This window comes from Somniosus microcephalus, chromosome 9 (assembly GCF_052327205.1).
Source record: "Somniosus microcephalus isolate GS21.2 chromosome 9, FLI_Smic_1.0, whole genome shotgun sequence".
NCBI lineage: Eukaryota > Metazoa > Chordata > Chondrichthyes > Squaliformes > Somniosidae > Somniosus > Somniosus microcephalus.
In genome coordinates this window covers 140,849,773-140,875,542 of record NC_140995.1, presented here as the reverse complement: position 1 = coordinate 140,875,542, position 25,770 = coordinate 140,849,773, and the positions used below count along the sequence as shown (strand labels likewise).

General features: G+C 46.3%; 1 protein-coding gene across 1 annotated transcript in view; it reads left to right on the top strand.

The window, feature by feature from the left end:
• The window catches only part of slc35f1 (solute carrier family 35 member F1), a 522,812-nt gene that overhangs the window by 443,954 nt on the left and 53,088 nt on the right, over positions 1 to 25,770 (top strand). The window contains exon 7 of the mRNA XM_085997332.1: positions 6,572 to 6,726. Coding sequence (XP_085853458.1) covers positions 6,572 to 6,726 — 155 coding nt within the window. The remainder of the gene's footprint in view (positions 1 to 6,571; positions 6,727 to 25,770) is intronic.

Here is a 25,770-nt window from a genome sequence, read left to right as displayed (position 1 = left end):
TCAGCGAGCCCAGGGGTGATGGGTGAACAGGACTTGGTGTAAGTTAGGATATGGGCAGCAGAGTTTTGGATGAGCTCATGTTTATGGAGAGTGGAGGATGGGAGGTCGGCCAGGAGCGTGTTGAAATAGTCAAGTCTAGAGGCAACAATTGCATGGCTGAGGGTTTCAGCAGCAGATGAGCTGAGGCAGGGGCTATAATAACAAGATGCTGGAGCAGTTTATGTTCTCAAAATCCTAGTTTGAAACATGGTCTTTATTATTTTTTATAATGCAAATTTCCTCTCTGGTGACTATATCACAAAGTGTTGCAGTGAGTGGGGGTGGGTGCAGTTTCGCTGGGTCAAATTCCTGGAACTTCCTACCTAACAGCATTGTGGGAGTACCACACTGATTGCAGCGGTTCAAGAATACTTCTCAGGGGCAACTCATGATGGGCAATAAATGTTGGTCTTGTCAGCAAAGCCCATATCCCAAAGAATGATGAAAAATGTTTTTAGCCCCTGCATCCAAGTTACAGCAGTGTAACTTCAGGCATCTGTATAAGGAATACTGTTGAATGTGGAAGAACTATGGATTGTTTGAGGCAAAAATAATACTGTATTTATGACTCAAACTGAAATGAATTGAAGTTTTATTGTGAATGTTTATATTAAGACATAGAATATGTGTTGTTGCATTTTATTACCTGGATAGCAAATGTTTTGTGATTGGCATGTGTCAATAAAGTGTCATGTCTGTAGGGTGTGAAGCATGCTGATTGTATCAAATTTCAAAATCACTAAAAAGCAACCAATTCATAAACACAAATACAAAACAGTGAGTGCACTTCACTATCTCTTAGACAATTCCCTTTATATAAGAAAAGGAACCAATCACATGCAATGTATTTTTTTCAGTGGCCTGTTGGTTCTTCCACGCACTGCACTTTATACCTCGAAAATAAAATTCATAACATAAAACAAGACAGAAAAGTGAGGTGTATGAGAGGCATACACAGTATCAAAAATAAAGAAAGAGATAAAATAGAAAAATAAATGCATACAGAAACAGATAGACACAACTGTGTGACTTACATATCAGAGGAATGGCCCAAATTCCCAGTGTACACTTTTTCCACTAGCATCATTTTGTAAAATTACTCCAATGGAATAACAGATAGTTAGTACTGTGTTACAAGATACATGGGAGTGAATTTGGAAAACCAATGGGGAACATGTTATTTTCCAGCCCTTTATAACCATTCTGCCCAATCCTTTTTGAGCAGGCTCCCTTTGCTAGATGCTACACTACCATGAACCAAATACTTTCTTCTGTTTACACATGTGGGACTTCATGGTGCAGGGAGGGTTCTAAGCGGTATATCAGTGACAATAGCAATCCAAGTATGGTAGTAAAGCTGTAGTATAACTGGTTTTAATGCACTTTGCAAAATTCCCATCACTCCATCCTTTTTAAGCATTATTAGTTTCCCATCCCCCAGCAAATTGACTTCAAGATTCTCACTTTTAAATCCCTACATAGCTCTCCCATTCTTCCTGAGTGATCTCCTCCATATGTCCCCACGTACACCCTCCACTCATCCGATTTAAGATTACTCTTTGCTCCCCACTCCCTCCAGTCCACTATTTGTAGCTGCTCTTTCAATCACAATACCCGAACTATCTGGAACTTCCTCCCTCAAAGCATGCCTTCAAAAGCGTCCTTAAAACCCTTCTGATTGGCCGTGCTTTTGACACCTTTGCCATTTTCCCTTTATCTCCTCCTGTTCAATGTTCACTGTCTTTGCTCCTCTATATAAATCTTTTTGAGATCTTTCTGCACTTAAAGATATAGGAGGAGAAATTTGGTATCGCCCCGTTTGGGGCACAATTATCGGCCGGGCGCAAAGTTTAGCACCTGGCACTAATTATCGCCTCCAACTGCAAACTTGGCTTCTATCGCCCTTGGAGGTGATTGGAGCGCTAAATCAGGCACTACACACCTCTCTTAAGGCACTAATGCCAAGGAGCGAGGTGCTACCTCAGAGCGCTGGCGAAGCTCATGTGATGTCAGTTAGCAATAGAACACAGACACACTGGCGCCGGACAGTTCTTAAAGAGGAGGGTCGATCTTGCTCTCCATCCACATCCTGCTCATTGCAGCCTTGAATCTCGGCCTGGAGAGACCTGTGCATCAATTCTGCTGGAAAGAACAATGGAGAGACCCAGGGAAAGAGCTCAGAGTGCAGCCGCCATAGTCCCTTCTAAATCAATGCAAGGAAGGTCAAATCAAAATTAACCTGCAAAGTGCTGCTCAGTACCCAAAACTCCTTCACACAGCGTTGAATCTCTCCAGAAGTTTTTCTCTCAGAATGTGTGGTGCAAAAATGTCGGCGACAAAAAAAGGCAGGAAGCGGCTGCCTTCAAATAGCGATCCCCCAGTTCCTTCCTGACTGCAAAACGTTCCCCTCTACCTGTTGTTGCTAGCGGCAGGCGGAAAGGCAGGGGGGCGCCACTCAATATCCGGTCCGGGGCGCTACCGGGGCTCGACTGACATCACGATCTTCGGGCGCAGGAGATTGTGGCAGTAGTGTTTAGCACCGCCGCAAAATGTCTGGTCAATTTCGCAAGTGGCGCAAACATCACCGCGCCCGGGCGCTAGTTGCTTTGCGCCCTCCTAGGGCACTACCGGGAGGCGCTAATCAACCGAATTTTTCCCCTGAAGAAACATAAATTGTTGTTGTTCATTATATTGTTAAAGTTCTCAAAGCATTCCAGTTGAATCATTTCCTATTTGTATTAGGGAACTCTGATGTAGTAATCGTCCTGAATGCTAGTCAAGAAGTTATGATTCTATGAAAATCTAACTATAAACATATAACATGAAAAGCGCCCTTTTATTTTGTTCTCCTTAAATCAGTACCGAGCTTAGTTACTTCACTATAGTGTGATTGTTGACTGTTTGACAAGATGTGTCTTTCAAACTGTTAACATCGCTAAAATAGCAATTTTTGACACCTCACAATCCACTATCTCTTTTAAAAGTGATGGTTTGACCATTATTAATTTAGAGTTTAATTCCCATTTCAAGTCTAAATGAAAAAATTCTTGCATGTTCTTTTAATATGTATCCAAGTCAAACTCTAATTCAAGTTTTTAGCATGTTAGCTTTGGTTGTGCCAATGCATGTCAGTGATTGATTATGCAGAGTAATTTTATAAAATATAAAGGTCAGCATAGAAAAAATGATTTCACATTCCCTATTCTGATTTTCATATGAAAATAACACATAACTGGTGTGTTATGAATGCCCTTGAATAACATTCTTAAGATAAGATCATGCCTGAGGCTTGGCAATGCAGTGGATTCTGTCAGATTGCCACATCTTCAAGGTGAAATGAGACTAATGGAAACTAATACTCAGTGACCATCTTTATCTAACAGGTGTTTTGATAAATTCTACCAGTCAAATTGTTGTTATTACACTTCAATGTGACACTGAATGTCTCAATAACATATGAACTACTTCACCTTCCCTGACTGCTGAAAAAATCTGCTGTATTCTGATACTTATGAGCTGATGGATGAAACCAAGGCAATGCAGTGTGGTGATGCAGTACACTAGAGCATTAATACCCTGTGCCAGTGTGGCAGAATGCAGGATAATGTCCACAGTTGCTCATAAAGCACATTTCCAATCTCAGCCATGTTGTCAGGAGGAGACACCAATTGTAAGCCAAACAGTCCTTCATAGGGAAGGGTGAGAAATGCAGAAGGCAAGTCACTGCAGGTAGGTCTCATGCACATCCAAGTCACCAGATCAAGAGCTGAAATGGCAGATATTTGCGACCAGATTGCCTTTCTGCCTGCCAACTTCTCATGGAAGTGGAATGTGAGAAGAATACACAAGAAATTACAAAAGTGGGAGAACAAAATCTGTTTATAAAATCTCCACATATCGTGAGATAAATTTTCTTTTTCAGCACTCCCAGTATAGAGCTAAGGGGATGAAATTGCACCTCGATTTGTCCATCTTTCGGGGGCAAAAATGTCCGATTTCACAGGGCTATGTCCCGCACACCAAGGGCACCTGAAATGTGTCCAATGCCATATTGGCTTGGGCAATATGCAGGCGTACCTGGCTGCCACCTTAAAAAGGCGTTAGGACCTTGAATATACTAAACTGGGGCCTAGTACCTGTTTAAGGACCCCTCTCCAAAATTGGTCGGAAACTGAGCAGAACGTGTACAGGGCATGCTCTGCTCCGTTTTTCTGGTTCCTTCTGCAGCCTAATTAGTGGTCCTTACAGAAAGGCCAAGCAGAAAGGAACTGGCCAGTAGGCCAACTTCACCAACAGAAAGGTACGTTTTTTTCTATTTAACTTACCTTAATGTGGATCCAGTTAGTGCTCCTCCTGGCTCAACGGCACTACTGCTGGTCGCTACCAGCCCACACTCCTCCTCTGCTGTTTGCCTCTCTCCATGTGGACCTACCTGAGAGCAGATGCTGGCATCACAGCTGCCCAAACCAGTCCAGTGGAAACTGTTGACCTGCCTCAGGAGGCCCGAGAGGTGCCTGTAGCTTGCTAGAATTATTCAGCTGAGGCCAAAGACCAGGTTTTGGACGAGCCTCAGGCCTCCAGCTTCTGATGTACACTGTGATCACGCCGACCATTTCAGACCCAAAAACGGGCCTAAACAAATTTCTTCCCCTATGTGTCAAATAGAAGGGTAAGCATGGGGACATGTCCCCAGATTCTCTATATGGTCTTCCTGAGTGCTGAAGATGAAAGTTTACCCTCACATATCCTACTTAGCTTATATCGTGTGAAGCAGCCCATAAACCATGCTGTCAGCTGATGATTTGAGCAGAGATACTAAGAAAAATTAATTACTGGAACTAAAACTGAAAATGTTAGAAATGCACAGCAGGTCAGGCAGTACCTGAAAGAGAAAATAGGGTAACCTTTCAGGTGAATTTGCATGAAAGGTCCTACCCATAAACGTTAACGAGTCTTTCTATTTCAGATCCTGATTGATTTGCTGTGTATTTTCAGCATTTTCTGTTTTAATTACTGTCTGAGCACTTCTAATTCCTGGCATCACTCCTTTCACACACTGAACCAAGTGAGGACAGTAACTAGAAAATTGGACAGTAACCAATCAGGATTGGTTAAAAAAAAACAGCAAAAAGTGAGGGTTGTTAATGCAGGGAATTTCAGGCACTCAGTGTCAAGCATCAAGCACTCCCAGCTCAGGTATAAAACAATTACATGCAGATATATACTCCTGGTTCAACAATGTACATCAGGCTTAACTCAGTCTCAGAAAGGCATTCCCTACTGTACTAATGTGACAGTTTCTCATTTTCCATCATATTACGTCCCAAATAAGATTGCCAAATTAGAAACAGTACTGTTCTGTGGGTCCATTCTTACTAGGATCAGGATTGAGACCGCCCTACTCATTTCATATAGGATCCTTACATAGAACAGAAAGATGGGACTTTCAACCTAGCAGTCTGGCCTGAATACAAGGTCATGTCCCAGAAGTGAAAACACATTGCACCACGCAGTCTTCCAAGTTATTTAGTTATTACAAAATAAAGTGATGGAAATTTCTTTAAAGTGATGAGAGGGTCGCCTCTCGGTCTGAAAATGTTGTTCACATCTTTAGTTTAAAAATTGACTGTTCTCTCATTATAGTAAATTAATAGACAAACATCAGCTACAGACAAGTAATAATTCACCTTGTTTTATTGACTGGATTCAAACTGCGTGGCCAAACGATATTGACCACACAAACAACCATGGTGTATTCTTTGATATTCATCATTATGTACTAAAGTTTCTGAGAAATTTCATTTGGCAAAATTAAAAATTAGAAATGGAAAAAATTATTTACTTTAGATTTATTTCCTTTGAAGTCCTTTAACCCCACAACAAAAGTGTGTTATACTCATTCCTTACAAGCACAGCCATACCTAAATATGAACGCTAGTACAAGAGTATAAATTTACATGTTGATGTCATTCTGTCATCTATTTCTATGTAAATAAATGAGCAAATGACCTATTTACCTTCCATCTGTGCTTGTGCTTTCCCAGTAGAAAACACTATTTGCAAAACACTGTGCCAGTGCTTCTGTTAAAAAAGGGAAAGCTAACAGATATAATAAAGCTGGAAACATTTGGGAAGCAATATGTTCCAAAAGTGACTCTGAATAATGAGACATGGCATTAATTATCTGAGCATACAAAATATTATGGGGAAAATCCTCTAACTTTGAAAAGCAAAATTAAATATTTGTCTTTTTCTTTGTGTTTTCCCCTCATTAAAACTGAAACTGTCCCATTGGATTCCACAATATGTATTCAAGGCTTGACATCTTTTCCTGTGTTGTTTTACTGGTTATGCCCTTTGGATTATAATCATTCAAGTTGGAACTGCTCATTAAGTAGTCTAACAACACTATACTGAATGGGTCATTGAAACTGACAGCTTTAGCTGCCTTCAAAGAGCTTTGAAACTGTACCAATTGTGTTTCCTTTTCTTTTGGAAAACTTCCTAATTCCTTCTCTGCTCTTTTTTCCAGGGCTGCTGTACGTTGGTTTCAGTGCCTGTATGTTCGGTCTATACAGCTTCATGCCTGTAGTCATTAAACGAAGCAGTGCCACCGCTGTCAACCTCTCCCTATTAACGGCAGATATTTACAGTCTGTTTTGTGGGTTATTCCTTTTCCACTACAAGGTATGTTAATTAAATTTAATATGTCACAGAGCCACATTAGTTTGGGTGGTGTAATAGGAGTTAACCTGGACTTTTACTGAAAAGAGTCTGTGAACTGTGTGCCTGATAGCTTTGCTACAAATACAAAGGGAAGATTATTTCTCTGCACAAAATTGAACATTGGTATTCTGTCAACTTTGTTTTACCGGAAGCTACAGGAGATTCTACTGTCTTGAACATGATTTACTGTGCTGTCAATATCATGTAATAATGCAAATTAATTTCTCATCATTCCTGTCATGCTTAGTAATTGGTTCATATTTTTTTCAATTCCAAGATCCAAGGTATGATCTCTGGTTTATGCTGAGTTAACTGATCTCAGTTGAGGCAGTGGTTGGGACAGTGCAATTAGCCTCAGCACCCCTGAGCTCGGGAGAGCTAAAATCAATTAATAGTTCCTGTACCAAATTGCGCTCCAGTGACCCCTACTGAAAAGTACCTACATGCATGTAACAGATATGGGGAGGATCAGGTTCAACTGTGATGCCTCATGCTGTCAAATAGCCTGCTGACGCACGCCATCTAGGTTCACACATTGGACAAGACACTGTAGAACAGCCAACGCTTGTGGAACCGCATCCCAGCGTGACTCACCGCCTTTAGAAAGGAAACAAAATTCAGTGGGAAATGGGAAACTGCCACTCCAACACATCCTCACATCAAGTGGTGGGATATGGGTTTGTGCCTAGTGATTCTCCACTGAAATCAGAAGCTTCTCAGAGGGAGAAAGGAAAAAGCATTGGATCAGTCGCTATCGCTCAGTGGGGTAAAACTGTTTAATGTAAACTGGAGAATGTCTGATTTTTCTCTGTATTTAATAGAATGAAATTGCACATTTCAAAACTACATGTTCCAAATCGCACTTCCACATGAATTCATTAGTGGATCATTAGTTACAAAATAAATCGACATTCTCCAGTTTTTTGGGTAAAAAGAGAAATTTCATCCCAAGTGGCTAGTTTAAGAGTAGCACTGAGAGATATCTACCAGCAGATCACCCACCTACTTTTGCAGCATAGAAAGACCTCAAAAGGATGAAAAATAATCCAGCGGGAAATCCACATTGATGCTTATAATATAACTTCTGGGCTGTGTTAATTGTGAGTTTACAGAACATATGCTATAGTAATGTCAGCTTCAGGGATCTGTCTGTTATCCATGCCTACTGCAGCTAAAAAGAGGTCTTGCACTGTTCTGAGATCATAAGCAGACTAAGGAGACACCAGAGATCTAAGAAGTGAGCTCTTGGTGCTTAATTCCACAAATTTGCTTTAGTGTTAGCAATATAGACTCAAGATTCCCGAATGGAATTATATTCTGTGCTGTAGTAATAAGCTGTACAAATCATGGAACTCCTAGGTTGGACAACAGTGGGGTTACTATGGTATCCCTTGACTAGCGTGGAAAATTAATTAGCTAGGGATCCAGCTTCTGATTGCTAATCTTTGACTCCTGTTAGAAATGCACAGGATATGATTGGGCTCAACTGTGATGAATTCCACAGTTGAATAACCTGCCAACATTCCCTGTCTAGGCTAATACATGAACCATGATGATTACTAGAGCAGGATATCAAAGAGCTCTTGTCTGAGTTATACTCCAACATAAGTCAGGAGAATACAAGAAGATGTGGGCTTAAAAATCTGATTGTGTTGCACTCATTGTACAGGTGCATAACGGGTGCCTAAGGATCCAATATGGTGGTTGGCATACGCACGCTCATCCCACGTTGGAAATGCACTGCCTGCCATATTCGATCAGGCTCCGCATTAGGTGTGTGTGCTTTCCTAGCTTCATGTCTGGCTATGTTGTAAACTACTTGATTGCTATGATTAGTCAACAACACCATTATCGTGCTGGGAGTACAGCACGACAGAATTATCCCAATAGATGTGGTATGTATCTCTCTGTCTCTAGTAAAAAATCAGATCTTCATTTTCTTCCATACCTTTATAGGTTTCATAGACATCCAAAGGACTTCAAAGAGGTTTGGTATTTTTTCCTTTGTCTGGATTTGTATTAGTAATGATATTAAAGACATGGGGGAGAAATTCGTTACCTTAGCGCCTCCAGTTAGCGCCTGGCGGGGGCACTAACGGGGTACTGAGGCAGTAGTGCCGGGGTGAGGTGAATCCAGCGCCACACACCAAATCCGGCACCCCTGTTGCGCCGCCGCTATGATTTAGCACCAGGGACTTCAGCGCCAGGCAGATTGTGACGTCAGTGAGCGGGCAACGCTCACTGGGTGCCCGATCTGCGAAATTGATTATCGCCCCCTGCCTTAGCGCCTCGCCCCGACAGCGACAGGAAGAGGAGGCATGAAGCAGTTGGTAGCCAGCTCCAGGGACGCTACTTAAAGGGATCATGAGTAATGAGTTGCAGCTCTCAGGTTGGTGCTGTTTCGCTGCTTCCTTTTCAGTTTAACATTGATTTAAACTGTTGCACAGTCATTTAAAGGTTGTTTAGTCTCCGGAGTGTTGTGGCTACTAAAGATTAGTTACATTTACTCTCATAACATATCAAAGTGCTACACTTGGTTACATTAATGGGGGCTGTACTGGCAGTCGACCTCGCCCTCCAGGATCTACGGCGGATGGAGCGGAGGCAGCGAGAAAGATTGGAACATGTGGCCAGAGGGAGGAGGAGGGCCATTAGAGCTCTCAGCAGGAGGCCTTACCCTCCGAGGGTATTTGGAGAGCACTTCTCCAACCTTCAAGTAAGCGAGGAGCAGTGTATTAGAAGGCTCTGCTTCACCAAAGAGATGGTCACAGGACTCTGCCACCTCCTGCAACTAGACATCGAGCCTCAGATCAGGACGACCACGGCTCTCAGTCAAGGTCACCGTCGCCCTCAATTTCTTCGCCAGCGGCTCCTTCCAGTCTGCAACAGGAGATATAGCTAACATCTCGCAGTTCGCTGTCCATCGCTGCATCCGGGAGGTCACAGAGGCTCTCTACAGTAGGAGAAGGGACTACATTTCCTTCCCCATCACCAGAGAGAAGCAGGACAAGCGTGCATGTGGCTTTGCCAGGATAGCAGGATTACCCATGTTGCAGGTTGCCATTGACTGCACCCACGTGGTTTTGTGGGCACCACATAACAATCCTGACATCTTTCATAACTGCAAAGGCTACCACTCACTTAATGTCCAGTTGGTGTGCGACCACAGACAGCAAATCCTCACCGTCAATGCCCGCTATCCTGGCAGCAGCCACGATGCATTCATCCTGCTCCAGACCGGTGTTCCAGCACTTTTCCAGCCACCACATCAAGTTCACAGCTGGCTGGTCGGAGACAAGGGATATCCGCTCTCCACCTGGCTCATGACTCCCCTCCAAAACCCCAGCACTCCTGCTCAGCACTCATATAATGAGAGCCATGCCGTCACCAGGAACATCATCGAGCAGACCATCAAGGTGCTCAAGCAATGGTTCCCCTGCCTTGACCGTTCAGGAGGAGCCCTCCAGTACTCGGCTGAGTGGGTGTCCCATTTCATCGTGGTCTGCTGCATGCTCCACAATTTGGCCATCATGTGTGCCCAGCCCTTGTCACCAGGGATTGCGGGACCACCTCAGGAAGAGGGAGAGGAGGAGGAAGAGAAGGAAGAGGAAGATGAGGAGGAGGAGGAGGAGGAACAGGAGTGGGGAGGAGGTAGCCACTCAATCGGCCTTCTGGAAGGGCGATCCATGACCGCCTCATTAGACTGTGGTTCCAATAAATTAAACCCCAGATCCCTGTTGCTTATCACAGCACCATCATTCCATCCCTGTCCCTGAAATGAGACACAACACAAAATTATTCAAACTGAATTACTAAATTTATCAATAATCAGTTTGCACATATTTACAACAACAATATTAACTATTCACCTTTGTGCCATCCCTGAGTGCCTCTCGTTACTGTGCCTTTACCTACTCTAGTGCTCCTTTGAAGTTTTGGCCCAGTGGCTGAGCACGGTGGGTGGAAGGCTGCCGAGTGCCCGTGTGGGAGACTTCAGATGGCCTCACAGGACGCCCTCGACCAGCTCTAGGCCTGGAATGCCCGGCTGTAGACTGCACCACCTCAGCATGGGCGGCAGCAGTCTGGAATGTTGGAGGCATACTCCTCCAAGCTCCTTACCATTGCCGACAGGCTCTTGGGCACCCTTGCCATTGCATCTATCATCTCCGTGCGCATGCCCATCATCCTTCTTCTAAAGGTCTCCCCATCGAGGTCCTCATCTGAGTCCTGTGCGGCAGAACTCACACGTGAACTCACCCTCCGGGGAGCTGACCCCCGAGCTACCCTCTCCCCCTTGCCTTGCTGCAGCCCGTTTGTTCCCGGTGTATCACCCTGTGCAGATCTCGCTTCTATACTAGCCTCTAAAGAATGCGTAGTGCCAGTATCTGAGCTAGTGAGACCTGCAGTGATGCGGTGCGTCCTTCCTCCTCCTGTTCTCCAGTCTCGCTGTCAATGATGCCCTCAGGGACAGGCTGCTCAGGTGCTTGCTCAGGTGGCCAATAATCTCCAGCACTCTATTTTCCAGAGCCACCTTGGCCTGCAAGAGAAAGGAAAGTGTGTGAGTGAGTGTGGAACAATGTGTTTGGGTGATGTGCCTACCATAGTTGAATAGCTTGTGTGCAAGGTGTGAGATGTGGGTGTGAGTGTTGGTAGGTAGAGATTGTTGCTGGGTGAGTGCTGGGGGTGTGGTGCTTTGGCCAGTGTGTGCAGACTGTAGTTCAGATGGTGGTATGTAGCATTTGTTGACGCATTGACTCACCCTGACCACCCAAATGAGGTTGTTAAATTTCTTCCTGCACTGTGTGGGAGTCCTGGGGACCACAGTGCTGCCCGAGACCTGCTGGACTACCTCCCTCCACATGGCGCGGAAGACTTGCGGCGAGGGTTGCCTGCCACTTGTCGGGTAGAGCACTGCCCTCCGTCTCTCCACAGCAGACACCAACTCCTCCAATGCTTTGTCTGAAAATCTGTGGGTTCTCTCCCTGGGGCATCAATCTGCCATCATGACACCTGCTTGAGTTGTCCGGCTCCTTGGGCTTGGCCTGCTCCTGCTTGCTGACACAGGTTCACAGCAATGCTGAGAATGAGGTTCTGCAGCATCATTGAACCTCCCATTTAAGAACTGGAAAGAGCCTGTGGCAATGATGACTTGCAATTAGACTGCACCTGATATTGGTTAGTGCTTTGAGTGAAGCACCACTGAGCTAGGCCATTAGCGCTTGATTTAGCGCTCCCATCCTTTGAGCGATGATACTTAATTTTACGTGCAGCGTGATTCATTCGCGCCTGGCGCTAAATCTCAAACTTTTCTGAAGTTACAGCCCATTCCTGGGTGATAATGAATTTCTCCCCCATAGGATGCTAAATTTGCTAAAGCCCAAAAATGGGTGCGGGGATCACGATGCGTGATCTGCCAGCACCTGTTGAAAGTAATGCAGGCAGCAGGCAAAATTTGTGCTGACTGCTAATTAACATGATTGAAGCGCAGAGTTTGGAGTCCATGATTTCCAGAATGGAAGTGATGGGCAACTCCATTAGAACACTTGTGGACCCAACCATGATGCAGAATGTGATGGACGATGTTTCAGCTTCTAATGCAGCACAAGCGGAAGCGACCCAATGTCTGAGTGCTGCAGTGGAAGCTAGACTTCTGTCATGCAGGCTCAGACTGCTGCCATCGTGCCTGCGTTTACCAGTGTGGAAAGGGGCTTGCAGGGTCTCACAGCAGTCCAGAAATCTATTCTCCACCAGTGTACAGATAACTGTAGCTGTAGTAAAGACAGCTGCTTGACGGTAGCTGTAGTAAAGACAGCTGCTTGACGACAGTCGGCTAAATAGGAAGCCATCTTGGCCATGCGGCAGTACTACACGAGCTGGCACTGACTCAAGACCTAATAAAGAGTACTCAACGATATCTACTCGTAAGCCTCTTAATACTACGATATAAGATAACATTACATGGTACCAGGATTTATAGAATGCACGATACGGGCATATCACAACAATGGAAGGGATAAAACCACCGACTAGCCTGCAACTTGAAGGAAATCTGGATGAAAATTGGCACGAATTCAAACAACGCTTTCTTCTCTACCTCACAGCGATCGACGCCACGACTCGCTCTGGAACACGTAAGGTAGCTTTGTTGCTAACAGTGGCTGGCTCGCAGGCAATCGTGCTGTATAATACATTTACGTTCGCAGCTGAAGGTGACAAAAATGATCTGGACAAGGTGATAGATTTGTTCGATAAATACTGCACACCTAAAAAGAATGAAACGTTCGAGAGATTTGTTTTTCGCTCCCGCGGGCAAAAGCAAGGAGAACCCTTTGATGTTTTTCTGACGAACTTAAAAACAAAAGCACAAACATATAACTTTGGAGACTTGAAGGAATCGATGATACGCGATCAGGTCGTTTTCGGAATACTTGACAAGAAGGTGAGGGAGAGAATGCTTAGGGACAATGACTTAACTTTGGATGCTGCAGTAAAAATATGTCATGCTAGTGAACTCTCAGCCATGCACACGCAAAAATTCAATGGGAGAACTACAGCAACGGGTGTGAGAGCGCTGGGACTGGACAACCTACCAGTGGATGTAGTGCACAGAAGGGACACGAGGGCGCACAGAGTTCAGGACTATGACGCCATACGATTGCAGACGGTGCGGCAATAGACACATGGCAAGACAGTGTCCGGCTTATGGGAAGAACTGTGCAAAATGTAAAGGCAGGAATCACTTTGCTAAAATGTGCTTTTGGGAAGAGAAAACCGAAGGTAAAAAGACAGTGAATGCTATTGAGACTGAAGACACGGAATTGGAGACTTTGTATGTTGGAATGGTGCAAAATGACTTAAAACAGGGTAAAGATATGGAAAAGGAAGCACATTCCGTAGGACTAAAGACTGAAGTTTGGATAGCCCCCTTGCTGGTAAATGGCACCATTGTTCCCTTCAAGCTAGATACAGGTGCTAAGGCAAACCTCATAAGCTGGAGTGATGCACGGAATCTCAAAGTGAGACCAAAAATACTGAACAAGACAGTGGCTTTGAAGGCGTACAACGTGTAGGCTGAATGTTAAGGTAAAAAATCGCATTCACCCATTGACGTTTGTTATAGTGCCTGAAGGACATGAGTCACTGTTGGGGGATAAGGCATGTGTGGATTTGGGCTTGGTAAAACGAGTCTATACTATTAATGAACTGAACTGTGTGCAGAGTGCCCCCCAAGACAGTACAAATATAAAGCATGGTGCTATAACACACAAGTACGCGGATGTATTTCAGGGTTTCGGAGCACTGCCCTTTACATACTCCATCAAACTGAGAGATGACGCACAACCTGTGATTCACGCACCCAGGAGAGTTCCGGTGGCCCTCCGTGAGAAACTGCGGAAAGAGCTAGACCGCATGGAGGGACTAGGTGTCATAAAGAAGACTGAGGAACCGACTGACACGGTAAATTCCATGGTTTGCGTCAATTCAAAAAAGACTGATAAATTGCGTGTCTGCATGGATCCCAAGGACCTTAACGCTAATATAAAAAGAGAGCACTATCAAATCCCAAAGAGAGAGGAAATAGTCAGCGAAATGACAGGAGCAAAACTCTTCTCCAAGATGGATGCCTCGCATGGATTCTCGCAGCTGAAACTTGATGAAGAGAGTACTAAGCTGTGCACTTTTAACACCCCGTTTGGTCGATACTCTTACCAGCGCCTGCCCTTCGGCATTAGCTCCGCCCCAGAAATCTTCCACAGAGCAATGGAGCAAATCATCGAGGGCCTGGATGGTGTGCGGGTATACGTGGATGATCTGGTAGTATGGGGCTCCAGTCAGGGAGAGCACGACACCAGACTGGAAAAAACACTTCAGAGGATACGGCAGTATGGACTCAAACTAAATAAAGACAAATGGCAGTTCAGCGTCAATGAAATCACATTCCTCGGGGACAAGATTTCTGCAGAAGGGATTCAGCCAGACAAGTCAAAGCTAAAGGCCATACATGACATGGAAAAACCGAAGGACAAGAAAGGGGTTCAGCGGGCCCTTGGCATGGTTAATGACCTAGGTGTAGTGTATGTACTTTGAAGAAGGAACTATATTCTGCAGCCCCTGTATACTGCAGTACCAGTAGTGACCACCCCTGTATATAAGCCTGTGTAGCAACTTTGTATAGTAGTTCCAGTTTTGTCTCCATTCAGTAAACACCTGTTATAACCAACTCCTGCAGTCCGTGTCTCAATTACACACGGACGTTACACTGGCGACGAACAGATCTGAACTTACCTACAGTTCTGCACCACCTCACGGGGATCCATCCCTGAAGCGAAGTTGGTAGAGGTCGAGGCCAGAAGGAAGAAATCCAAAAAGAAAAAAAAACAAACAGAAGAAACGGGCGTCGACCGTGGGCAACCGCCCTCTGATTCATCGAATTCGAAGATTTGCAGGAGAGGCTGTCGAGGTCTGGGCTTGGTTATCCAGTCTATGGTGTTCCAGCTAATCGGGCTGGTGGCAGGTAGTACACTGATCCTTCCTGGGCTGCGGCGGGCTAGAGCTCGATCGGGTGGCTTTTCAACGGGGCCGAGCAGCGTTGTCGGGAAGAGGAGAGAGAGAGAGAGGGTGGAGCACACAGGGCGCGGCCGGTGCTACGAAGCCGGGCAGCGTACAGATCCGAGAAGAGGGAGGAAAGTGTCCCATAGGGTCTGCTCTGACGACGGGAACAGTAATTAAAATGAAAGAAATTAGAAGCGCAGAAAGCCGCGAGGAGCTGCAGTTTGCCACGGGGACCGCGGAGAGCGGCGTTGGCAGCAGCGCGGGGGGGAAGTGCGCGAAGACCATAGGGCGTTGCCATCAAAGCATAAAAACGCCAGCAACAGCGCTAGCAGCAGCAGAAAAGACAGAAAGCGCGGGAGGCGCCATCTTAATCCAGCGGGGAAGAAGGCAAAGCGCGGGAGGCGCCATTTTGTTCAATCGGGGAAGAAGGCAAAGCGCGGGAGGCGCCATCTTAGATCTCCAAGATGCCAAAGACTGGCAATATCACTGCCTTCGATAATGCAATAGAAGACTGGACCACGTATGTGGAAAGAGTCGAAGTATATTGCAAGGCAAATGAAGTAGCCGATGAGAAAAAGGCATCGGTACTACTAAACTTAATGGGCACAAGAACGTATGGCCTATTGCGGAACCTGATCACTCCAGTCAAACCGATGGTGAAGAGTTTTAACGAAATTGTTGATATCCTACAGGAACACCTAAATCCTACACCGCTGCTGATAGCAGAAAGATTTAAATTCCACAAGAGAAATCAGCATAAAGATGAGAGCAATGCTGATTACCTTACGGAACTACGCAAGCTATCAAAGCACTGCCAGTTCGGAGCAGGACTGGCAGATACCCTACGGGACAAATTTGTCTGTGGACTCCTGAGTGAAGGAACCCAGAAGAGGTTACTCTCAGAGAAAGAGCTGACGCTAGATAAGGCTTTCAGCGTAGCAGTATCGTATGAAGCAGCAGCAAGGGGAGCTGCGGAAATACAGCAAAAGCCACAGGAATACGGCACCCATAACTGACACGGGGATTTGAAAAATGTTATCGCTGCGGCAGAACAACCCATGACCAGAAGGACTGCTGGTCCAAGGACAAAACATGCAGGCAATGCGGAAAGATGGGACACATTGCACGAGTTTGCAGGTCCGGGAAGAAGACTAACGACAACAAAAAGGCTACTAAGGAACAGTACAGGAAAGTACAAAAGATGACGGACAGTAGTTCCGAAGACCAGAAGAGCGATAGTGAATCCGGGAACAAGAGACTAAGCTGTCTCAAACTACACAATGTAATCGCAAAAGAGGATCACCGAACCATTTGGGTCACCCTCACGATAGCAGGGTCCCAAGTCAAAATGGAATTGGATACAGGATCAGCCCTGACCGTCATGAATCAACGAGACTACGAGCGGCTAGTCTCACACATACCCTTGAAAGACACATCCATTGTCTTGAAGACGTATACGGGGCAGAAAGTATACCCCAGAGGGAAAATAAGGGTGCCTGTCGAATACAACGGCAAGAAAATACAGAAATTGTATCTGTACATACTGCAAGATGGTGGACCACTGTTATTGGGACGTGAATGGATCAGAAAGATAAGTTTAGACTGGCACTCCATTCAGGCACTGACTGTGGCTGGTAAAAAGGATGACGACGTCACACCTGGACGATTGTCAAAAATCTTAGCTAACGCTAAAGAGGTATTTCAACAAGGACTGGGAACTCTTAAAGGTGTAACCGCCTTGATAAAAATAGAAGAGAATGCAATTCCCAAGTTTTTCAAAGCAAGACCGGTACCGTATGCAATTCGCCCAGCCGTCGAGGCAGAGCTGGAGAATCTGGAGAATGCAGGCGTGCTAACTAAGGTAGACTGGAGCGAGTGGGCAACACCCATCGTTCCTGTCATGAAGAAAACGTTAAACAATAAGTCTGAGGAGTCAAGGAAGGTTCGCATCTGTGGGGATTTCAAGGTGACTGTGAACCCAGTCCTTCACACAGTACAGTATCCTCTTCCGAGGATAGAAGATATTTTCGCCTCACTATCTGGAGGGAAGCGTTTTACAAAAATTGACCTAGCACAAGCATATTTGCAGATGGAGGTTGAAGAATCCTCTCGGAAATATCTCACGATAAACACTCACAAAGGTCTTTACCAGTATAATCGACTGGTATTCGGAGTAGCATCAGCTCCGGCGATATGGCAAAGAGCGATGGAACAAGTCCTGCAAGGGATTCCGGGGACTCAGTGTTACTTGGACGACATCCTAGTGACAGGTGAAAATGACAGTGAACACCTTGCCAACCTAGAGCAGGTGCTCACTAGACTAAGAGAACATGGGCTACGAGCCAATCGCCCCAAGTGCGAGTTTTTTAAGAAACAGATATCGTATTGTGGCCACGTGATTGATGAAGAGGGGTTACATAAGTCCCCTGACAAAATTGAAGCGGTAGTTAAGGCTCCAGCGCCTGAAAATGTGTCGCAACTGAGGTCATTCCTCGGATTGGTGAATTACTACCATAAGTTTTTGCCGAATTTGTCCACAATTCTGCACCCACTGAACGCCCTACTACAAACTGGAGTAGCATGGAAATGGAGCGATGAATGTAAGCGGGCCTTTCAGAAGTGTAAAGACCTGATCACTTCAAGAGAAGTATTGGCTCACTACAACCCATCACTACCGATAAGACTGGCATGTGATGCGTCTCCCTACGGCATTGGAGCGGTACTGTCACATAAATTCCTTGATGGTTCAGAGAGGCTGATAGCTTTTGCGTCACGCTCGTTAACTTCAGCCGAGCGTAGCTACGCCCAGGTTGACAGAGAGGCCCTCAGCCTGGTGTGGGGGGTGAAGAAGTTCAATCACTACCTGCATGGACAGAAATTTACTCTACTAACTGATCATCAACCTCTTGTCTCCATTTTCAACCCTCAGAAGGGCGTCCCGATAATGACAGCACAACGGCTACAGAGGTGATCCCTTTTCCTAGGGGCACACCAATATGACATTGAGTACAAAGGAAATAAACAGCATGGGAATGCTGATGGATTGTCGCGCCTACCGTTGCCGACAGTGGAAGAAGCACCTGCAGTGGATCCTGTGGAGATATTCCACTCGACCATAGTCGAATGTTTACCTGTGATGAATACAAACATAGAAAAGGAAACACGAAATGACCCGACACTCTCCAGGGTCTATGATTTAACGGTGAAGGGATGGTCAGCACATGGCGAACCACTGTTGCCAGCATTCTCGCCGAGAAGAGAACAGCTGTCAGTGTGCCGAGGAACCTTGATGTGTGGATCCAGAGTAGTAATTCCACCCAAATTAAAGGATAGAGTGCTCAATGAGCTTCATGAGGGTCATCTGGGCGGGGTAAAAATGAAGAATTTAGCCAGAGCATTTGTGCGGTGGCTGGGAATCGATAGAGAAATTGAAGAGATGACCAAGAGCTGTACAGGATGCCAGAAGGTCCAAAACGCCCCACCACAAGCCCCTCTACATCCATGGGAGTGGCCCTCATCTCCATGGCAAAGGGTGCACATTGATTTTGCTGGTCCATTTATGAACTCGATGTTTTTAATTGCGGTGGATGCACATTCAAAGTGGCCAGAGGTAATAAAAACGTCCTCAACCACCACAGAAAAAACTATCACAGTCTTACGAACCATATTCGCCAGAAATGGGCTGCCTGAACAGATTTGCTCCGACAATGGGCCACAGTTTGTGTCTGAAGAGTTCCGGAGATTCTTAAAGAACAATGGTGTTAAGCATTACACATCCGCCCCATATCATCCAGCCACCAATGGATTGGCTGAGAGGTTCATTCAAACATTCAAGAAGGCTATCAAGGCAATGTGTAATGAAGACATACCCCTACAACACAAGGTGGATAACTTCTTGTTTGCCTACCGGAATGCGACACATGCGGTTACCAACCAAACTCCAGCCATGATGTTCTTCAATCGAAGACTAAGATGCCGCTTAGATTTGGTTAAGCCAAACACCAGAAGAGATGTGGAGAACAGGCAGTTCAGAATATGAATGAAAGGCCAACCAGGAGTTTAAAGATAGGTCAACCAGTTTTGGCCCGGGACTACCACACAGAGAAATGGCAGCCAGGAACGATCTGCACACGGCAAGGACCTCTAATGTATACCGTGGACGTTGGAGAGAGCATTGTAAGACGCCATGCTGACCAGATTCTAGAGTCACTGGAAAACGTCAAATCCACACCACGATCTGATACACCTGGTGATGAAACCGAAGTACCAATTGCATCTACCTCAGAATCGGTGATATTGGAAGCAGACGAACCAAACAACGACGTTGATTCCGAATCAACTTTGCCAGAAGAACTTGATACCCCAAAGAGGCGTTATCCGGACAGAATCAGGAAGCCTCCTCAAAGACTGAATTTATAATTGCTTAACTTCAGCTAATGTGTATAGCAACTGTAATTGTAAATATGTTATTTAATTATTAATCGAATGTTATGTACTGTTTAGCTAAAAGGGGAGGAATTGTAGTGTATGTACTTTGAAGAAGGAACTATATTCTGCAGCCCCTGTATACTGCAGTACCAGTAGTGACCACCCCTGTATATAAGCCTGTGTAGCAACTTTGTATAGTAGTTCCAGTTTTGTCTCCATTCAGTAAACACCTGTTATAACCAACTCCTGCAGTCCGTGTCTCAATTACACACGGACATTACACTAGGGAAATTCATTCCAAATCTGGCAGTGAAAACCGCTCACTTGAGAAAACTGCTGCACCAAGAGACAGAGTTCCAATGGGGACATGAACATGAGAGCGAATGGAAGGGGCTGCTACACATTCTAGCTAGTGAACCCCTACTGAAGTTCTTCTGCCCTGAAAAGAGGACAAAAGTGTCCACAGATGCCTCTAAGGATGGATTAGGGGCTGTCCTTCTACAGGAAGATGAAGGAGAATGGCGACCAGTGGCATATGCGTCACGCTCCATGACGGCTACAGAGTGCCGGTATGCGCAAATAGAGGAGTGCCTGGGCTTGGCATTTGGGTGTGAAAAATTTCATACCTACATCTATGGACTTCCCAAGGTTATCCTAGAAACTGACCATAAGCCACTGCTAGGGATCACAAAAAAGAATCTGTGTGACATGTCTTCACGGATACAGCGCCTAATGATGAGACTACAATGTTATGATTTTGAGCTCACATATGTGCCAGGGACACAAATGTTCATTGCAGATACACTATCCAGGGCTGTGCCTCGTGCCACACATAACAGTGAAACAGAAGAGGATGTGGACCTTCATGTGGATATGGTCTATGCAGCATTGCCCGCCTCACAGGAACAACTATCAAAGATAGCCACAGAGACATCAAAGGACCCTGTTCTGAGGAAAGTGATGAGAAATCTTCAAGAGGGTTGGAAGAAAGGGTCATGTAAACAATATTATCATATTCAGTCTGAGCTTTCTGTTGTCAATGGACTACTGCTTAAGTGTGACAGGATTGTAGTGCCCATCTCTATGCGACGAGAAATGCTTAACAGGATACATGAAGGGCACCTGGGTGTGGAAAAGTCAAAAAGGAGAGCACGTGAGGCACTCTACTGGCCAAGCATGAACTCTGATATTGACCAGATGATCAGTGAGTGTGCTACATGTCAGGAGTATCACTACAAGCAAACAAAAGAGCCCCTCATTACCACAGAGCTCCCATCACAACCTTGGGAAAAGGTAGGAACTGATATTTTTCACTACGAAGGAAAAGACTATTTGTTAGTTATTGATTATTACTCTAATTATCCTGAGATTGCTCTCCTACCCAGCACCACGTCAAGAGCTGTGATAACTCACCTGAAGTCAATCTTTTCCAGGCAGGGCATCCCTCTAACTCTGGTCTCTGATAATGGCTCTCCCTATGCCAGTCATGAGTTTCAGTCGTTTGCTACAGAGTATGAGTTTAAGCATATAACCTCCAGCCCGCTCTACCCTCAAGCCAATGGAAAAGTGGAGAAGGGGGTGCAGATTGTGAAAAGACTATTAAAGAAAGCAGCACACAGCAACACTGACCCATATCTGGCCATGATGTCGTACAGGGCGGCCCCGTTGGAAAGTGGCAAGTCTCCAGCTGAGCTCTTACTGGGTCGCAAAATCCATACTCGACTTCCCAGGCATGTCACACCTGATCACAGAGATGAGGTATGGGTAGACAAGGCCCGGAAACTTCAGCGGAAACAAAAAACGCTCCATGACCGCACAGCCACTGCACTAGTGCCTCTACAGGAGAAGGATGTAGTTCGCATTGAAGGGCCTGGGTCATGGAATCAAAGAGCCACTGTTCTACAACAGGTTGCCCCCAGGTCATACAGTGTCATGACAGAAAATGGCAATGTATATCGCAGAAACAGGAGGCACCTACTGAAAACCACCGAGACCTATCAGCCGCAGGAGGACAGAGAGGATGAGCTGATGATGGAAATCCGACAGAGTGACGAGGAGACGAGGGCAATGCCACAAAGTGATGAAGTACACAGGGGTGACAATGAGACAAGGGATCCGTGTGGTACAGACATGAACTTAATGGACACAACTGGGTTGGCCCAGCAAATACCCACTCAGCTACGCAGGTCACAGTGCACCAGAAAGCCTGTCGTTAAACTCGACCTGTAGACAAGGGAAAGACTGTAAACAGCTAATGGACTTCTGGGTGTGAGTAGTGTTTATATGTACCGGTAGTTATTGCAAGGTATAGTTACACTGACAGTTTTTACATGTTGTTAATAGTAATTAATAGTAGTTACACTGACTGTTTTTATGTGTTGTTAATATGTGTTCTATGTGTTATGTTATGGTGTTTACTGTTTATGTCATCGTTGAGGGGGAAAGATGTACAGATAACTGTAGCTGTAGTAAAGACAGCTGCTTGACGGCAGTCGGATAAATAGGAAGCCATCTTGGCCATGCGGCAGTACTACACGAGCTGGCACTGACTCAAGACCTAATAAAGAGTACTCAACGATATCTACTCATAAGCCTCTTAATACTACGATATAAGATAACATTACAACCAGATTACTAGGATTGCTGAAGCGCTACCCTGGGGGAGTGTCAGTGGCTCCGTGGAGTACAAACCTGCTCTCCTCTCTCAGGATAACAACATTCGTACTTCCGCCAGTGTCCTTGCTGTTGTTTGTCAGCCAGCCAGCCCAGACTGCTGCCGCCCATGTCGAGGTGGTGCAGTCTACAGCCGGGCCTTCTAGGCCCAGAGCTGCTCGCAGTTGTCCTGCAAGGCAATCTGCAGTCTCGCCCACAGAGAGTCAGCAGCCTTCCAGCAGCCATGCTGCAGCCACTGGGGTAGCACTTCATAGGAGCATAGGGATAGGCAAAGGCACATGACAGACAGGCACTAAAGGAATGCACAAGGGTGATTAGTTCACTTTGTTATGTAGTTTTAGAATTAATCATTTATAAATTATGTTTGGAATGTTTGTTTTGTGGTGGCTTTAACTTCTGCATTGTGGCCAAGAAGACACTGTGATGTTCCATGACAGAGGGGTGGTAAGGTGGGGAATTGTTGAGCAACAGGGATCTGGGGTTTCATTCAGGGGTACTGGAGTCAGATGATGTGCTCATGGACAGCCCATCTGGAACAGGGATTTACAGGCTGCCTCCACTCTTCCTCCTCCTCTTCCTCCTCCTCCTCCTGAGATGGCTGAGGAACCCGTGGTGGCAAGGGCTGCGCTCTCATGATGGCCAACTTGTGGAGGGTGCAGCAGACCACCACAAATTGGGACACCTGCTCGGGCAAGTACTGGGGGCTCCTCCTGAGCGGTCAAGGCAGTGGAACCATTGCTTGAGCATCCCGATGATCTGCTTGATGACGTTCCCTGTGGCAGCATGACTGTCATTTTATGTTTGCTGGCCACGAGTGGTGGAGTTACGGAGGGGAGTCATCAGCCAGGTGTAGAGCGATTCGCCCTTGTTGCCTAGCAGCCACCCTCGGGTTCAACGTGGTGGCTGGAAGATTGCTGGCACAGTGGACTGGCACAGGATGAAGGCATCATGACTGCTGCCAGGATACCGGGCATTCACCATCATTCGCACACCAACTGGACATTAAGTGAATGGTACCCTTTGCTGTTACGGTACATCTCAGCATTGATATGCGGTGCCCGCAATGCCACATGTGCAGTCGGCTGTGGATCAAGATGGCGGCCGTGACGGTCCGGTGCTGAGATCGCTCTCCCTGTTTCGGGCGGCCAGCTCTCGCTGCTCGCTCCCGCAACCGGAGCGAGGTGCTTGGTGAGTCGGGCAGAGGCAGCGCAGCGCGATGAGCAGCAGCCAAGCCGATCTGCTGGAGCACTTCGGCCGGCAGCTCCTCGGCGGGAAGGAATTCCGACTGGGAGGAGGGGAGCCGAGCATGGCGGCCAGAAGCCGACCCGTGAAGAGAGAGAAGTAGGCCCTGGAGCGTGGAGCCGGCGACGGTGAAGAGGAGGCCGCATTGGAGCATTAACATCCCGACGATGTGTTCGGCGAGTCGGGCAGAGGAGCGCAGCGCAACGAGCAGCAGCAGCAGACTCACGACACGCTGCAGCACGTTGGCCGGCAGCTCCATTTCGGGTAACTCGCAGTCCGGATGGGAGGAGGGGAGCCGGGCAAGGTGGCCAGAGCGGGAGAAGCAGGCAACCACACGTGGAGCCGGCAACAGTGAGGAGGAGGCCGCGGTGAAGAGGAGGACGGAGCGGCTGAGGGACATCGTGCTCCCACTGTCACGGGAAGCCATTGTATTGACTCTGAACGCGGCGCTGTATGTGTAAAGTCTGTGGGTTGTGCAGTTAATAAATACACAGACTTCAGAAGTAACAAACAAACAGGTCTTTACTATTCGAAGGTCCGGGCGAATCTGCCCCAGCAATCATGCCACAACACTTATATACTGGTGTGGTCACTATCGGTATTACAGTATACAGAAGCCAAACAAATAGTGCCACCCGAAAGTAGTCCTCTTAAAGGTGAACGGTTACATTCAATAGTTCCCTTAAAGGTAGACGGGTACATACACTACAATCCTCCCTTTTTAGCTTATTACTTACTAAGTCCATAGTGAACATACATTCTAACATATATACAGGTTTATGTAAGACAGTTCATAGATTCAGTCTTTCCGGGGGTTTCCGGATTCTGTCAGGATAACGCCACAGTGGTGTCGTCATTTCAGGCGGGCTAGGAGGTGCTTCTGGCAAGGGCGATTCGGCTTGAAAAGCCGTGTCAGGTTCAGCAGACTCCAGTATCACTAGATCGGAAGTAGGTGTTCTGGGTATCTCAGTTTCAACATCACCCGGATAAGGTGGTGAAGTCGGTGGCCTATTTGTGGCGGACCCTATGATTTGGTCAACATGGCGCCTTATTATATTGTCTCCAATGTCCACGGTGTACATCAATGGCCCCAGCCTTTTCCCAATAGTTCCAGGCTGCCATTTCTCAGTACGGTAGTCCCGGGCCAAAACTCGTTGACCGATCTGGAAAGATCTAGTGACCCTGTCGTTCATGCCCTGGAATTGCCGGTTCTCTACGTCTCTTCTGACGTTTGGTTTTAGTAAATCCAGCCGGCATCTTAGGCGTCTATTACAGAACATCATTGCGGGAGTTTGATTTGTGACCGCATGTGTCGCATTTCGGTATGCCAACAAAAAGCTATCCACCTTATGTTGCAGACTTATATTTTCATTACTCATGGCCTTTACGGCCTTCTTGAAGGTCTGGACAAACCTTTCAGCCAATCCATTTGAGGCGGGATGGTATGGGGCTGACGTGTAATGTTTAACCCCATTGCTCTTTAAGAATTTCTTGAATTCTTCGGACACAAATTGTGGTCCATTATCAGAACAGATCTGTTCCGGCAGGCCATTCCGAGCAAACATAGTCCTTAACACTGCGATGGTTTTTTCCGTCGTGGTGGTGGTCATCTTAATTACTTCCGGCCACTTGGAGTGGGCATCCACCGCTATTAGAAACATCGAGTCCATAAATGGACCAGCAAAGTCGATGTGTACTCTTTGCCAAGGCGATGAGGGCCACTCCCATGGATGCAGAGGAGCCTGGGGTGGCGCGTTCTGAACCCTCTGACATCCTAGGCAGTTCTTCGTGATCTCCTCTATGTCTCTATCAATGCCTGGCCACCACACAAACGCTCTTGCTAGATTTTTCATCTTTACTCCCCCCAGATGTCCTTCGTGCAGCTCCTTTAGCACCTTCTTTTGGAGTTTGGGTGGAATCACCACTCTAGATCCACACATCAGGGTTCCTCGACACACTGACAGTTGTTATTTCCTCTGTGCAAATGCTTGCAGTGTTGGTTCGCTCTGTGCTGGCCATCCCTCCACCGTTACATCATAGACTCGTGAAAGAGTCGGGTCATTCCTTGTCTCATTCTCAATCATTGAGTTTGTTATCGGTAGACACTCC